General features: G+C 41.9%; 1 protein-coding gene across 1 annotated transcript in view; it reads right to left on the bottom strand.

Moving 5' to 3' along the window:
- PTPRF (protein tyrosine phosphatase receptor type F) overlaps positions 1-13,637 on the bottom strand; it is a gene marked incomplete at both ends in the record, with an annotated part of 243,257 nt that extends 229,620 nt beyond the window's left edge. The window contains one exon of the mRNA XM_084211481.1: positions 13,553-13,637. Within this exon, the coding sequence (XP_084067607.1) occupies positions 13,553-13,637 (85 nt within the window). The remainder of the gene's footprint in view (positions 1-13,552) is intronic.
- Between the last annotated feature and the right edge of the window lie 2,059 nt (positions 13,638-15,696).

Here is a 15,696-nt window from a genome sequence, read left to right on the forward strand (position 1 = left end):
CAGTTCTGGGACCCTCAGCCAGCACAGACACAATCAGAGATCTGCTCATGTTGGCATTTCTTTCTGCAGGTGAGAGGAATGGTGCACAGAAACACTCAAGGAGCTGCTCAGCAGTGCCAGGCTCCCTTGCCCTGGAACTGGCATTTTGGGAGTGCCTGTCTGCATCTCTTCCCAAGCAGCAGGACTTCAAAGACTGTTTTGATGAGGGACAGTAACCCTCAATGTTCTATATTCTTCACATTTACTCCTTTCTCACATTCCTAGGTTGCTCCCTCTTAACTCTCCTACTCCATAGTCAGGAGGAAGAGAGCAGAACATGCCCTGAGTGCGCATTATTCCCCTCTCAGCACCAAAATGATGGACTGCTGTTCTTTGCTGTATTTCCACCTTATTTCTCCTGCTGCTTGTGGTTCAAACCAGGACACTACCAGATGGTAGTGAAGGGCTGAATGATCGTCTGTAGTCAGGCCCATTACAGCCAGTGAAGGTTTATCTTGCCAAGTCACCCTCGCTCTCAGACAGCTGGGCAGGCTGCATTTCTCACTTTTTTGTATATGAAGATGGAAGATAACAAGCTACAAAAGCAACAGCGATAACACTTCCCTTCAACACTTCCACTCGCATCCATATCAGGGGAGAGGAGCAGTAAAACAACTTTCCACTACCAGAACAGGATTCACCTTTTAATTGGATGAGGTTTACAGTGCAGTCACTTCAAGTGCAGCTGTGCAGCATATGAGCCTCTCCAGCTTGGCAGTGCAGGTACACTAGAAAATTAATCAAGACCAGGTATCAAGCCAGGCCTAGGAAATGTCAGGGTAGCCATCAGAATTCCATGTCTTAATTTGAGAATCTCCCCAGTTCACTCCACAGTGCAGAGACTAAAAAAAAAACCTTTAAAGGTCAAAATGTGGAACAATTCATCACTAAATTTCCCTACAAAACAAACCATGTAATGTTCCTGGTTTTAATTCTGTTGACAACAGATTGCACATATTTTAAAAACGTAACGTTTAGCAGCTGTGCTGCCAGTCTGCAGAGTTTGCATATATAGCTGTGATATTACCATACTCTATTATTCATAACAGGCAACAGACTTCATTCTTCATCTTGTGAAAAATAATTGCAGTTTGAAGTCAAAGTCTGATGGCAAAGAAACACCCAACATAATGCTAGAGTTTCCAGAATTCAGGAACTCATGTAATGGCCTGCATTTTGATTTAAATCAATTCATTAAAAAGACAAATCTCTTCTGATCTCTACTTCTTCAGCAAGAAGTACATGTCTCTTTTATGAAACCAGGAAAGGAAAAGTCTAGGTGGGTAAATAGCTTTTTCTTATCCACAACAAACATGCAATAAATTAACCGTAATCTTTTAAAAATAAGCATGAGATAATCCCATCTCATACAGCCCTGGGACCTCACTCAGACAGAAATTCATGAGTTGATGTATAGCTATTCACAGCAAGAATGACTACTGGAAGGAGAAAGTAAAAAACCTTACCCATCTTCCTTTCCACTACCATTAACAGCATTCTAGACAAATATGCTTTTTAATACATTTTCCCTTTCATACACACAAATAAACATTTTAACATATTTGAATCAGAAGGTCTTGCAAGACCTACAGCATCCTTTGCAATTGCTTCTCAAAGCATTTTGTGCTGCCAGAAGCTGTTTCAATCCTCCCCCCCTAAAAGGGCTGCTGGTCAGTGCTGCTCTGGACAGCAAAGCAGCATTGTTTGCCTAGAGTGGTCCATATGCAGACCCTCCAAACCTGCTCTGCTGCTCTGGGTTATGTGGGCTGGCACAACCACACTGCCTTTCTTAGGAATATCTGACAGTCAGTGCAGAACAGCACGGATTTTTGGTGCTGTCAGAGAGAAGGGCTCTTGCACACCACAGCAGCAACCACCAGGTACCCACCGGAGCCCTGCCTTGGCAAGCAAAGCCCCTGCAACCATCAAAGCTCAGACACTGGCCTCTGAACAGATGTACAGCATGATAAAGTCACCAGGCAGAGACCTACCTACAGATAAATACATAACATGTACTGAGAGAAAAAAAACCAAACACAGAAATACCTGCTCCAATTCACAGAGTTAACTGTATGGCTTCAGAAGATGAACCACACACTGGAACAGGCAGCTGTCCTTTAGTCGTGCACAGATGTGGGCAAAAAGATAGCAAATCTATGAGGGTACATGAGAAAATGAGGGGAAGTTTGCAAGTCTCATATTCTCCCCTGTTTTCACCCACCAGCACATTTAAAGCAGAGCTACAAAGTCAGAGAAGGGCACTGAAGAGGACTAAGGGCCTGGAGAACATTTTCACACAAAGCGACACAGTCAGAGGAAAGACAGTGATTGTCACTTGGGAGGAGGATAAAAAAGGACAGGATAAAGATATAAGAGTTATTAGGTGACCTAGAGAGACTGCACCTCTCCTGGTTCATAAATGAAGACAAAGAAACATTCATTTAAAAAAATCACACTGCCTATTCAGAACATATCTGAGGGAACACTTTCTGTTTGCATACAAAATTCCAGAAATACCTCCAGAAATTCAATTCCAACAATCCTGCATGTCCGTGACCGTTGCTTAGTGCCTGACCTGAACTTCCCAGCTGTAATTCAAGCACATTATTTCTTCTCCTAGCAGTGGATGGGAAGGACTGCCTTCCCCCCATTTAATCCTTCCATTCTGGCAGTGGGATGCTGAAAATGAGATGTTTCACCGGAAGCCTTACCCATGTGAGCAGAGCAAAAAGACTATCAAATGTGTCCTCAGGATGGTACTCTTCATTTTTGCCTGTTTGTCCCCCTCAAAAAAGCACTGCTTTCGCAACTCCTGTGTGGCTTATGACCCATTAGCACTGCAGGACCTTTTCTTTATACCAGCTGTCTAGGCAGTTGTCTCTCATTCTGTATTTATGTAGCTGATTACTCCTATTTTCAAACATCTATCCACATTTTTCCTTATTGACATGCATCCTCTCAGACAGTTTCGCCAATTTGTAAAGATCATTTTGAATTCTAATAGTGTCCTCCAACATGCTTGCCTCTCTTCCCAGCTTGTTGTTGCCTGCAAATTTAATAAGCATGTTCTCTATTCTATCAGAGAGATCATTACTGCAAATGCTGAATGCTACCAAACTGCCAAATACCCACCCTATGAGCAGATGTTTCACAGGAAAAAGTCTCATGAGGGAGCACTGAAAGCTTTACTAAAGATAAATGACATCTACTGCTTCTCCATTCACAAAGCCTGTTAGCCTGTCATTAAAGGAAATTAGATGGATCTGACCTTGACAAACGTACACTGGATATTATTCCTTTGCCCATGTGGGTAAAACAATATTTAGAGTTGTTGCAATTAATAAAGCTCTACAGAAAGGGTAATACAAGTCCAGTTTCTGAGAACAGCTTCTAATTTTACATAGAATGGGAAGTAATGTGGGTGGGGAGAAAAGGCAAGAGTATGAGATGATCTTTATTGTACCTCCTTAAAACATCTAGCATTTGTTGGCCATCACTGGAGGCTTATGCTGGGATAATTTTGGTATAAATGGACTTAAGAGTTTGAGCAGGTTGCACCATACAGCAATTATTGTAACACAAAATAATTCTGCAATTTAACATAAACTTGGAAAACACCACATGGTATACTGCATGTAACTCTTTATATTTTAAGTGGGATTTCTTAAATTCTACAAAATTACACAGGAAGCTCTTCTCACACAAAGAACTACAGATTACACACAAAACCAGAATTTCTGAGCTAAATTGGCCTCCAAAAAACCCTTTATCTGCAACAGAAAGCTGAGTGTCTAACGGAAAAGACGTTGAGCACTGAATAGATGCTGACTGAACAATACAGGGATTTTGTCCTAATGTGTAAAAAACCCCCAAATCATGCTCTGCTCTTAAAATAGGGCACACAACTCTACAGACAGTGATGTATTTTAGCATTTGAGGGAAAAAAAAAACACGCCAGTTTTTTTGGCAGTTAAATATGTTAAAAGTTCCATGCATTTACTAAGACAGAATAAAGGTTTGACAGTCATTTCCAAGAAAGACAATACCAAGCCTCTGTGGCCTGCAGTACAACCACAGAGACAACTTCACCAAAAAACTCCCTATTTCCACAACTGCCTCAAGAAACAGACAAATGCACTGGGAGAGGAACTTCATGGTGTCAGTGGGAATTAATTCTCTCTGCCCATGTTCCAGGCTGGGCACTGGAGGACCTGCAGGACATCTCTCCTGGGCACCTCTGGCTCTTGGGAAGGCTGAGATCACAGCAGCTCTGGCTACACACAAAGAATGAATACACAGGCAATTTAGTTACACACGAGCTCACACAGCCTCCTTTACAGAGTGAGCCAGCGTGAAATTCCCTTTATATTATTAAGCAGCCTGTTTTTCTATGGGTCACTCCCTCCACAAATCAGGTTCCGTTCTCTCTGGACACAACTACGGATGCGGTTTGGTGGTCAAATGTGTTCAAAGACATTTTAGACTCAAGATTTATAAATAACACCAGTCAGCTTTAAGGGTACAAAAGTATTTTTCCACTCTCTTTGTTTTTAAGAGCCATTCAAAGACAACTTTTGCAGAAAGAACCAAAAACAAATTTCCACCTTATAAAATACAGTCACTCAACTTGAACTTTGCCTGAAGACCAAGCAGGGCATATTTCAGCTATGAAACAAACTCATAAAAAGCTAAAAATAACAGGTTATAACTAAGAAACTTCATCTTAACCCCTGATAAACTGTGTGTAATGGAGCATAAAAAAGGATATTAGAAGTTATATACAGAAAGTATAAATGACAAGTCAACAACCAGGACCATTACCTGTTACATCAAACAAGAGTAAAGGGAGCCTTTCCAGGTATTGGACTACCCTCATCATTCTCCTGAGAGCCATACTAAGCTCTGTACTCAGCATGCCAAGACTGAAAATACTGTCAGGACCAGGCATCCCAGACCTTTAAAAAGGAATATGAAAGTATTTGCTTATGAGAGAAGCTTGCTTCTCTAAGGGTTTTCTTGTGTCCTGGAAAAACTGAAAGCTTCTGTTTGATCCTAAATACGATTAAAATACATAGTCATCATCATCAGATCAGTATTTTAGCCATTTTCAGCATGTAACAAGAATCTCACTACTCATGGTTCTGTTCTTTCACCGAATCTTCCCTCTTGTAAATTAAACACTCTCTAACTACAATACACTATAGCTGCCTCACTTCCAAAATGTCTTTTTTCCCCAAACACTGGGATTGAAACACTTTCTGAAATCAGTGAATGGTGACTCTCACATTTACCTCAAAAGACAGAACTTCAGTTTCAAGTCTGAAAACCAAGGCAATACCCTGTCTTGGTACTGCCTTGGTAGGAACAACACCAAAGTGAGAGCTCTGCAACACACTCTGTCTCCCACTCACACAAGTCCCCAACTTTTGACAAGCGGGTGAAAAGAACATCCCCACCTGCCAGGCACAGCTGTGAAAATGCTGAAGCTTAAAATGGTTTTTAAAAGTGGAGTTTTTCATGGACAAAATCCCTACATGTGTAAAGTTGGTGAGTATTTCCTGGCCTCTTTAAAACCCCTTTTCAAAACAACCTTTAACAGAAGCAATACAACAGCTGAAGTGGATTTGGCTAAAAATAAACACAAAGAAAACACAGAGGTGTTCTGCATCCTTAAAACAAAGAGCAGAGGCTCAACAGTTACTGTCTTCTCCCTGTATGACAATTAATTGCCAAGGGCTTATATCACTCACCTTTGAGGCGAGCCAACAAAGTCAGCATATGCAGAGAGAGTTCGTAAAAACATTTAAAACAATTTGCAAGAAAAGCAGCAAAAGCAAGCAAGAATTCTGAGTGATTCCTTTTAAATTTGCAGTATTTACCAGTGCCAACAGTGGACTGATGATGGTCCTTTCCATGAGACCCCCGTTACTTCCAGAGAATTCACTATCAGCTCAAGTAGAATAACCTCACGTAGCAAAGACAAACCAAATCTCTTCCTGACAGGATGACTTTATTTGAAGTACCAACTCAGAACAGTCACCCTTGGTGCAATGAATGTCTGTTGGAAAATTGTGGCATTTCCATTTATTTTAATATTTGACCAGGTACTACCAATACATCTCAATCCAATCTTACAAAATACAAATTTCCTGGAAAAGATTTCATGGAAATTCTATTATTAAATACTGGGGGGGAAACAATGAGTAATATAAACAATGAAGGGCCATCTGAAAAGCACAGCAGGACTGCAAAGTCATTCCAGCCTGTACTACACAAAATGAAATATATTCTGTAATTATTTCTTTTTAATACTACGTCAATGCCCCTTATTGTGAAGGCTTAATGTTATGATGCAAGAGAGAAAGACAGAACTAACACACATTCAGAGCTGCAGCATTGCAGGCTACAATTCATACACAAATGGAAAGCCATCATCCACTATAAAAAGTGCCTTGATTTAATTCAGTGATCATATGTCAGGAAAGTGTGCAAGGCAAAAGACATTTCTATGAGTTAGAAGTTTCAGAAAGCACCCTACAGTGTTTTCACACCAACAAAATAAATGAGATTTGTCTCTGGCACAGACAAAGCACTGATTCTCACAAGGGACTAAACAGAGCATTCAATTAAGAGTACACCACTGCTTTTCAGCTCCTGATACATAAAGATAGACAACTTACCAGAGAAAAAGCACCCATGAACAGATGCTTTTTTTCCCACTCCTTTTTAAACCATGTTCAACATCAAAAAAGATTGACTAACATTTTGAGCAAACAAATTTCATACTCTTGGTTGTTCACAAAAATGAGCTTGATCATCTTATATTACAGTACCATTCTGAAGCACCAGTATAATGAAGAGATAATCAAAGAAACAAAAAGAGCATTCCTATTACCACATCATTGCTTTTTACAACTACTCAGCTAAAACACTGAAAGCTCCAGCAGATCTTATACTTTTTCCCTTTCTGACATCAGTAGCAGTAATAGCCAGGAGCATCACGACAAACCATATTATTTTATCGGTTTTCTGGCACTCTTTTCCATCTGCAAAGGATGTTACCATCACTACTACAGGGTATTTTAAATATCTCCTTAAAATACACATAGCAGCCTCTGCAAATAGCCACAACTGATTAACATCTGTGAATGAATGAACTAACTTGCAATTAGATTTGGAAAGTAAAGGGTAAGCTTTACCAAGGTTGGTAGTCAGCTACAAACAGAAAGGGAAAATTACCTTTCAAGAATCATTCAGATGACTAAATGAGCTGGGATCCAGCAAAACACATTTTAATGTACCTAGGGGCAGATATTCATGAGCAAAAAGCCAAATCCCACTAATGAAATAGAAGTCTGCATCCTGGGAGTCAGAGGTCCAGAAAGGAATTCAGAGGTCACAGCGGAGGACCACATTCCCAGCTGAATGCTGTGAGTAAAAAAGATAAAGTGCCATTGTACTGCTGGAAAATGCAGACACTTGTCTTGGTCCTGGTCCCTTGACTTTAAAAAACATATTGAAAAGTCTGGAGGATTAGTGAAGAACAATAAAAATTTTATCTGGCCAGAAAAAAAACCAAGATGAGTCCATTCTTCTACAACAAAAAGGACAAACTTTCAGGTTCTCTAACTCTTCCACTTCAAGTTGCTTCTCCAGGAGATTGCATTAAACAGCAGGAGTCTCCAGTCTCACTGACAGATGTTCTAATATCCAGTCTCTAAACCCTAAAAATGCATAAAGGTAGTTGGAAATAAATACACATTTGGAGAAGTAATGATTACTTGCCATTTTTACAGATCATGTAGGAGATGGGTAAATTCTCTATCATTTAGTTTTCAAATAATGATTTGACAGCCTCCCAAAAGCTACGTGCTAGCTCATCCACAGCTGTAAAAGCAGACACAGAAATTACTACTGAAATTATACAGCCTGTGTTACACAGGTCAGAGTAAAAGACTACTCTGATCTGATTTCTGGCCTTAAAATCTATGAATCCACACTGAAAATAAAACTGTAAGCAGGTAGTTCTACTGGTTTTCTGTATCACCAAGCCAATAAGCACACGCTTTCTCAAAGAACAAGTATTAAATATATCATCCCCTCAGCATTTGCCCCTGTGCTGGATAATTTACACAGATACTTAATCACAGGAAGTCCCTTGTGAAGGCAGGAGAGGAACTCTGGCTGCGCAGCCGAGTCCAAACGGTGCAAATGGCAAGTGGGGATGCTCAGCCCTGCACAGCAGCAGTGAGGGGCTTAAACAACAAGCCATGGAGTAGATGCAACAGTCAGAGCCCCACCTTGGTCTCCATGCAAACCACTGCCTCCCCACATCCCTGCAGACTGACCACATGCTCAGAGCTGCCTGACAGCAAAACCCAGAGTAAGCTTGGCTGCAGTTGCTACAGCACCTCTCTGGGGTCAGGAGCCACCACTCACCGAGGGCTCCAAGAAGACAACAGGAAGAGATCACTATATATTTATTCTGCTTTTACATCCTCCATAAGGCTTTGTACTGACCACTGTGGGATGAGGGATTTGGGGCTAAGCAGACCTTTGACCTGTCAGCTGACATTGACTGATGAATGCTGGTGGCTTTAACAATACATAAAAAAGACAAATCATCATGCTGTGATTTGTTGTGGGTAGCAACCCAAACAAATTCACACTCTCTGCAAGTGCTGGAGCTAAAAGGGCTATAAATGCAGAAAAAGATCCTTTGTCTACTCTGTACATGATGTTTGTCCTCACAGCATACCTTCTACCTTGATGTCTGCAACATTTAGCTACAAGCAGGCAGCATTCAGGTATTTTACACACAAGTGTAGAATCCATTCTGACCTAAATATATACACTTATATATATGAGGAGTAAGGACACCAAAAATAAACACTGCACAATAACTGTGGTTAATATTTCAACCCATCCCTTAATGACACCACCTCAATGCCTCAGGTACAGGGGTTTTCCTAAACAGTATTCTCCATATTCTTTCTGCTGATGGAATATGTCAAGCTAGTCAAGCTAGAATTGCAGAAAATTAGTATTTACCTGTGCTGCAATACCTGGATCCAATCGCATCAATTACACATAATCACTACATGCAGTGTTTGGGGACAGGCATGCAAACAGGAAACCTGGAAACAGAAACTGATGCAAGGCAGCAGTGGAGAAGATTCATGTCCAGCTTTTGGAATGGGATCCTGCTGGCCAGCTCTGCAAAGTGGCCATTTTCCAGGCTTGCACAACAGCAAGTCTATCTCACAGTGTGGCCTGGAGCAGCTGTATTTGGGGTTGAGCTGTTGTTGAGGCATCATTCAGGTTATGAAGCAAAAGCAGCAGAGTTGAATCAGGGAGTCAAAACAAGCCAAGGTGATCTTGGGAGCACAGAACACTAAGGGCAGACAGCAGAGTTAGGGGACAAGGACAAACAAATGTGCCTTAACAAATGCTCCCTCCAGGGCTCTTCCACCCAAAACCTCCAGACAGCACTCCAGGTACAGTGTGAAATCCCCGGCAAAACAGGGCTCACCTGAAGCTAGAAAGAACATCTTACTATTCTTAAACTCTGGGACATTGCCATATCTAGAAAAGCCATCTTAGTACTCTTTATTTTCCCAGCCTTCACAAGCATCAGCAGCCTATCTTTTTATTTTCTTTTTTAATGCATCTCCTGAATTCAATTAGCATCCAAGAAAGACTGATTGGGAAAAAAAAAAAAAAAAAAAAAAAAGCCACCCAAAACCAAAACGTACAAGATGCACATCTTTTGGATATAAATTAGCTCTTCGTTTCAGGGGCAGGGCAGCCTTGAAGCACTTCAGACTCGGGGTCCATTCTGGCCAGAGGTGGTGGGAGCCCAAGCTCTGCCTTGACCACACCAGCTCACTGAGGCACATTCATCTACCCCCTCAAATAAAAGCCAGGTTTGCTCTACCTCTAGAAATCAAAAGGTGCAAATTGTTTGTTTACCAGGTATCAATTCACAGGTAGTTGGCCTAATTCTGCCTTAGTTCTTTCCTTCTACAAGGTCACTTTTGAAGTGGTTTTATTCCTTAAGCCCTTTGAAATTCTGTGCAAGACAAACCAAAATATACTGTGGTTAGAAAAGGCCTAGGATGGGTCACCTAGTCTCTTCTTTTGGCTAATGGAACCTGTTCCCAAGACTTCAAAAACAAAACCTAATTTTTAAAAAACCAAGACAACAACAAAAGACATTGCTGATGATTTCTTATGAGAGTATTGATTTTTCACCATTTTCTCTGCATTTTGTTTTGAGAGGGGATTTTTTGGGTTTTTATTTTATTAGAATAAATGACACATTTTCAAAAGCTGAAAAAAAGCACCTTTTAGTTGACAATTGCACTGAACATTAACTGAAATCTGCAAAGCCATTTTTCCCATGCACAATCAAAAGCTGACAGACAGGGAAGTACAGAGTGAATAAAAAAAACCACAGAAGCAAGCGGAGAGAGAATGGGTAAAACAGCCATCCTGAATCAGCTCTGAGCTGCTCTAATGGAATTAGGGTCACCCTGACAGAAACACAGTCAGATCACAGAGAAAATTTAATAATTTCTTATTGCAGTCTGTAAAAGCTGGGGAGGATTTGAAATAGCTGTCTGCCAAATTAGCACTTCTGTATCTATCCACCGTTCATGCGCATGTGCCCCTTCCCACTCACCTTCTCCTCCCAGCACCCCACCAGAGCAGCCAGGAAAGCATCACTCCCCTCCTGCTGCCAGGGAGGCACCCACAGAGCCCCTCTTCTTCTGACACTGCCACTCAGGTTAACCTTTGGATGCCACTTCAACTCCTCATCGCTGACATTCTTCATAGCTCCTGCGACCTCGATTCCAGGGGAGGCACCGGCACAGCGCTAATTCTGCCAGGCAGTACACACTAAATCTGCTTTATCTCAGGCGTTAACAGCCCCTTTCTGCCGGCTGCCTTCGTTGTCAGCAAGCTACAGCAGCCACACTGAGATGTGTTACAACATCAGCAGGTGGGGAAGGTAGGGAAGACCCAGTTGTGGGTGCTCCCTGAGCAGCCAGCCATGAGCCATGCTGCTGCCAGGGATGCAGCACAGCCCATCTCCAGCCATCCTTTTCCTACTCCTATAAAAAGCAATTTGGGGACTGACTCTAGAAAATCCAGGGCTAACTCTGCTCTCACTATCCTGTTGTTTTTAGTAAGGGAAATGCCAGAATGCTTTGTAGATACAGAGCCTGCCCATCCCTCCACTGACTCCAAGAAGCACTGCAATGGGGAAAAGAAAGAATCACAATGATTTCATGGGAAGAGCCATAATCAGTGTAATAAATAAATGCTCTTTAGCTGAAGCCAACAGAATGCTATGGGGACTAAAAAACAGAAGAGTGTGCAGGTGGGGTGCTCTTTCACAGCAACCCTCTCTAACTTCTTCTGGAAGCTCCAGTGTCCATATATTGTCATATCTTCCCCATGCCCTTCACTACTGTCCTGAATCAGGATTCTCCAATGCCAGATTCACTACTGCATCACTTGTTTGCATCACTGATGGGCAGGCCCCAGAAAATGCAGGGTTTGGGGTTGACATTTTATCCCTGCAGAGTCACAGAGCAGACAGGTCCTTTCACACAGCTCCCAGCTTCTGAGAGTCAGTGCAAGATTCAGTGGCTAAGATGATATAAAAACTTTAAGTTGCTAAAATACATGGAGTTGCCAAAAACCACTTTCCATCTTAGGAAACCCTTGATTAATCCATGGTGGCTGTGGTAGTTAAAAGGTCAGTGCCCTCCAGAGCTGCCTTCCAGATTAGGAAAAAGCAATTCAGAGTGAGTCTGCACCAGAGAAAAAGACATACATAGAGATAAAATTGCTGCTCAACACAGAAATGTTCTACATCTGAGACACCATACAGAAACAGAGCCAATTTTGTTATATTTAAGCATTTGGATTTATTCCCCAAAATTAGCAAACCACATCTACCACAAGTTATCCTCAGGCCATGAACTGTCCTGGGACATCTCAAGCTCCACCCGCTTCTGCACATCTGTGATGTGACTGATGCTTCTCTCCTTTGCAGGAGCCAGTATGAAGATAATACATTTCAGAGAATTTTTATACACCTCAGAACACTAAACAAGTACTTCTCTATGCCAGATTCCAAAATGGGCTACAATGTGCAGACATAAAGTGATCTGAATAAGCGCCTTTCAACAGCACCAGCAGACAGGAAAGTAAGCTGAGGAAGGAGACAGCTGCTGCCCCCAGTTTAACTGGGCAGCTCAGACTCATACAGACCCAAATTAATCTGCTGCCTGTACAAGTCATCCCTAATGACAACAAAATAACTGAATTTGTATGTTTCTTCACATCCCTCCTTCACTCTTCCCTCCAGCTTCCCTAAATTTAGGTCTTCCTCTCAGTCAAGGACAGTTAGGAGCCCCCAGTCTGTTTCCTACATTCAGCCAGGCTCCTACCAACATGAATCAAGATCTCCTTCAACTTTCACAAAATTACATCTAATTATAAGCCTGGTGACTAAAGCTGCAGTGAGAAAGAGATGACTGCTGGCACCTCAGGAGGGGCATCACAGTCACCTCATCTCCAACTCAAGCATCCCAGAGGCAAGAAATATTCACAACTGCCAGGGTCTGTGATGAATGTGCAGACATTTGGACACCGAAAATCTGGGTACAGGTTAAAAAAAAAAAAAAGAGAGACAGTCTGACAAATACTTGGGGATTAGTTAACAAATACACACCCCAAGATTATGCAAAAAAAACATTGAGGTTTCCTGCTCTCTGCATAATCCATTCCATAAAACATTCCTACTATAAGGTGATTTTAGTAGGCTATCATTAGCCATGTTTTTGTCCTCTTGTGTGTCCACAACAGCATTTTGCGCACATATTTCCCCTTGGCTGAATGGGGCTGACTAAAGCCAGTCACAAGAACTCTATGGGACTACCAGGACAACAGCAAGGACACAACAGCTAAAAGTATGACCACAAGGAAACACTGTACTCCAATTCTGTCAAAATATAGGTGAAGGAGAGCTATACCAAAAGGTAAGAACTCGCACCCTCTTCCCCAACAGCTTCCTCCAACAGCAACTGCCTGCTGACTCAGGAGAGATGTCTCAGTGCTGCACAAATTACAAGAGCTGGCAAAAGAACAAGGAAAAAGTAACAGGGATTACTGTGACCCCAATACTTCTTTCTTCCTCCGCCCCCAATTTTCTTTACTCATCTGTGCGTGTTAGAAATCAAACTGTCAGGTTTTGATCTCGCAGCTTCTACAGAAATTCTTTCTGCACTTGAATAAATTTTGTCAGTCTTTTTAGTTCTACTTGTGCCCCTTTGCACACACCCTGTTTATCTGCAATGCGCACACTGGGAAATAGAAGTCTGGGGGGGGGGAAGTTGTGTCTTAACCCTCAGTTTCCAGTACAAACAAAGGAGGTTTAATATTTCTGGAAACAAATTTTGCAAGGCATTCAAGCTTTCCAAAACCAAATGTTACTTACTGTCTGCTCCTGCTAAAGGCAGCATCAAGCAGCAGAGGATGGCTGCTGGCACAGTGAGTACTGGGATGCAGAAGTTAGGCACCATATTCCAAAATAGAGCAAGTCCTCTTCAGTCTGAGGCAAGTGGTCAGTACATCCAGTGTTACAGACACAGACTTACTCCTGCAAACCAAAAAAGGAAGAAAAGGAAAATTATTATGACACACAGATGAACTGCCAGTATACCAAACTGCACTGCAAAGTCATCATTACAGATACTTTTAAAAAGAAATTTACCTATCTTCCCTGCATGAGCAGTAGAGCACCACACACGCCTCTGAACTCAATAAGCTGATTTCAAGGGTCAGCAGGCATAAATGCACCTGTCTCCACGTTTACCTTCATGTACAGTCTGGTTTATGGCCCATTAATGAATCCTTTAGTTGCTGTTGTTCACAACAAATAGTTCTGAAGCTCCACATTACATTCAAAAACCAGTCTTAAGCTCTTGTAACTCTCCTTCCACATGCCCTAGACACACATGGTTGACTGCGTGTGTAGAGAGGGTTTGGGATCAAATTGCATGTGAAGCACAGCTTGGACCATCCAGCTGGGCTGGTGTGCACCAGGCAAGTCCCAGCGGGTTCCAGCAGAAGAAACAGAAGCTGAATTGGATCAGCTGTCAGCTCACAGGGTGAGAGTCACAGCAGAACGTTATTAAGGAAACTGTCCATAAAGAGAAGCTTTACCCAAAGCAAGCACCTCAGCTTCAAACTCCCCAAAATAGAGGCAATGACTACCTGAAAGGATTCATGATTGGATATTTCCTCTCCAAAACAAAGCAAATCATTTTGCAAATTGCCTTAACTTGAGCATCTGCTTGAATATTGAAATACAGAACACTTCATGAAAACCAACCAAAAAAAGGCAAGTATTTAAAAAGAATACAATTTCTGTGTATCTGCCTTCTTTATCTTTTTATGCAAATATACTCATTGTACTTCCATCTCAAAGTCTAAGGTCTACCTATTAAAACAGATTTTAAAGGAGCAGGCACACACCATGCTCTCAGCAACCACATTCAGCAGTGACAAGAGCTCATACTTTCGGCGCCAGGCATCTCAGTGTAGGCCCACAAGTTATTTAAAAGTAGATGTGATTCTTCACTAAGCTGCAGAAGTTACCAGACACAGCATTATTAGTGAAAAAAAACCTCATGCTGGCAGATGCCAGCCTGAGTGGACCCCGTGAGTATCCTTGAAGCAAAGCAGCTGCAACTGTGCACACTCAAACTGTTCGTGGCCCAACATGCCACTCTGACTCGTGTTGGCAGACATTTCAAACACATCTTCAGGACTGCTCTAACAAAGATATTTCTGAATTTTGCTAGGTTTGGAGGTGTATTGTTTTTTGGAAACCGCTGAGCTTTTGATGGAAGTATCATAAGTTACAAACACGTCTACTTCTGACAAAAGCACAGTGCTCAAAGAATGCCAGCAATGATCGTGCCTAGGGAAATCCACGAGAAATCTCAAGAGAATCTACAGTGGCAAATATTTACAGTGCCTAGTACTAACAAACAGGAGATCATGATTCTTCTCCATTCTGTTACTGTATTTGCACAGTAAATCTTTTCCCATGTTATAATATCACACAACACAGAGAAATCTTTATTTATGCAACATCTTCTCCAGCCAAGACATCTGAAAATACTTTACAAAATAACCTAGCTCTAACCTAGATGCGGAGAGAATACTGATCATCTCATCCTGCTTTTATTGTCTCAATGAGAAGGCATAAATCTAACTAAGTTCAGCAGTAAAATTTTGAATACTGCAGAAGAGGCTCTTTGTACCAGCCGCACACTCAGTTATCTTTGCTGCCCTCCAACTTCCCCATGCTCACTCACCTCTCACCAAAGGATTACTACAAGCACCATTTACATGTCTCACACAGCCAAGACAGATGCAGGTAGCTGTACCTCTACAGCTGCATAAGGTCTAGTCTAAGGAGAGAACAGCTCAGTCCCCAGGCAGCTGGCCCAGCGCTAGCCAGCTCCCCCGATATGGCCCACACAGGAATGGGAAGAAATACCTGGATCAAGAGTGATGATTATGCTTCTAAATTCTGCATGTACTTCTGCAGGTAGTAATTTCTGCTGCCTG

The sequence above is a fragment of the Fringilla coelebs genome (assembly GCF_963513975.1).
Source record: "Fringilla coelebs genome assembly, chromosome: 9".
NCBI lineage: Eukaryota > Metazoa > Chordata > Aves > Passeriformes > Fringillidae > Fringilla > Fringilla coelebs.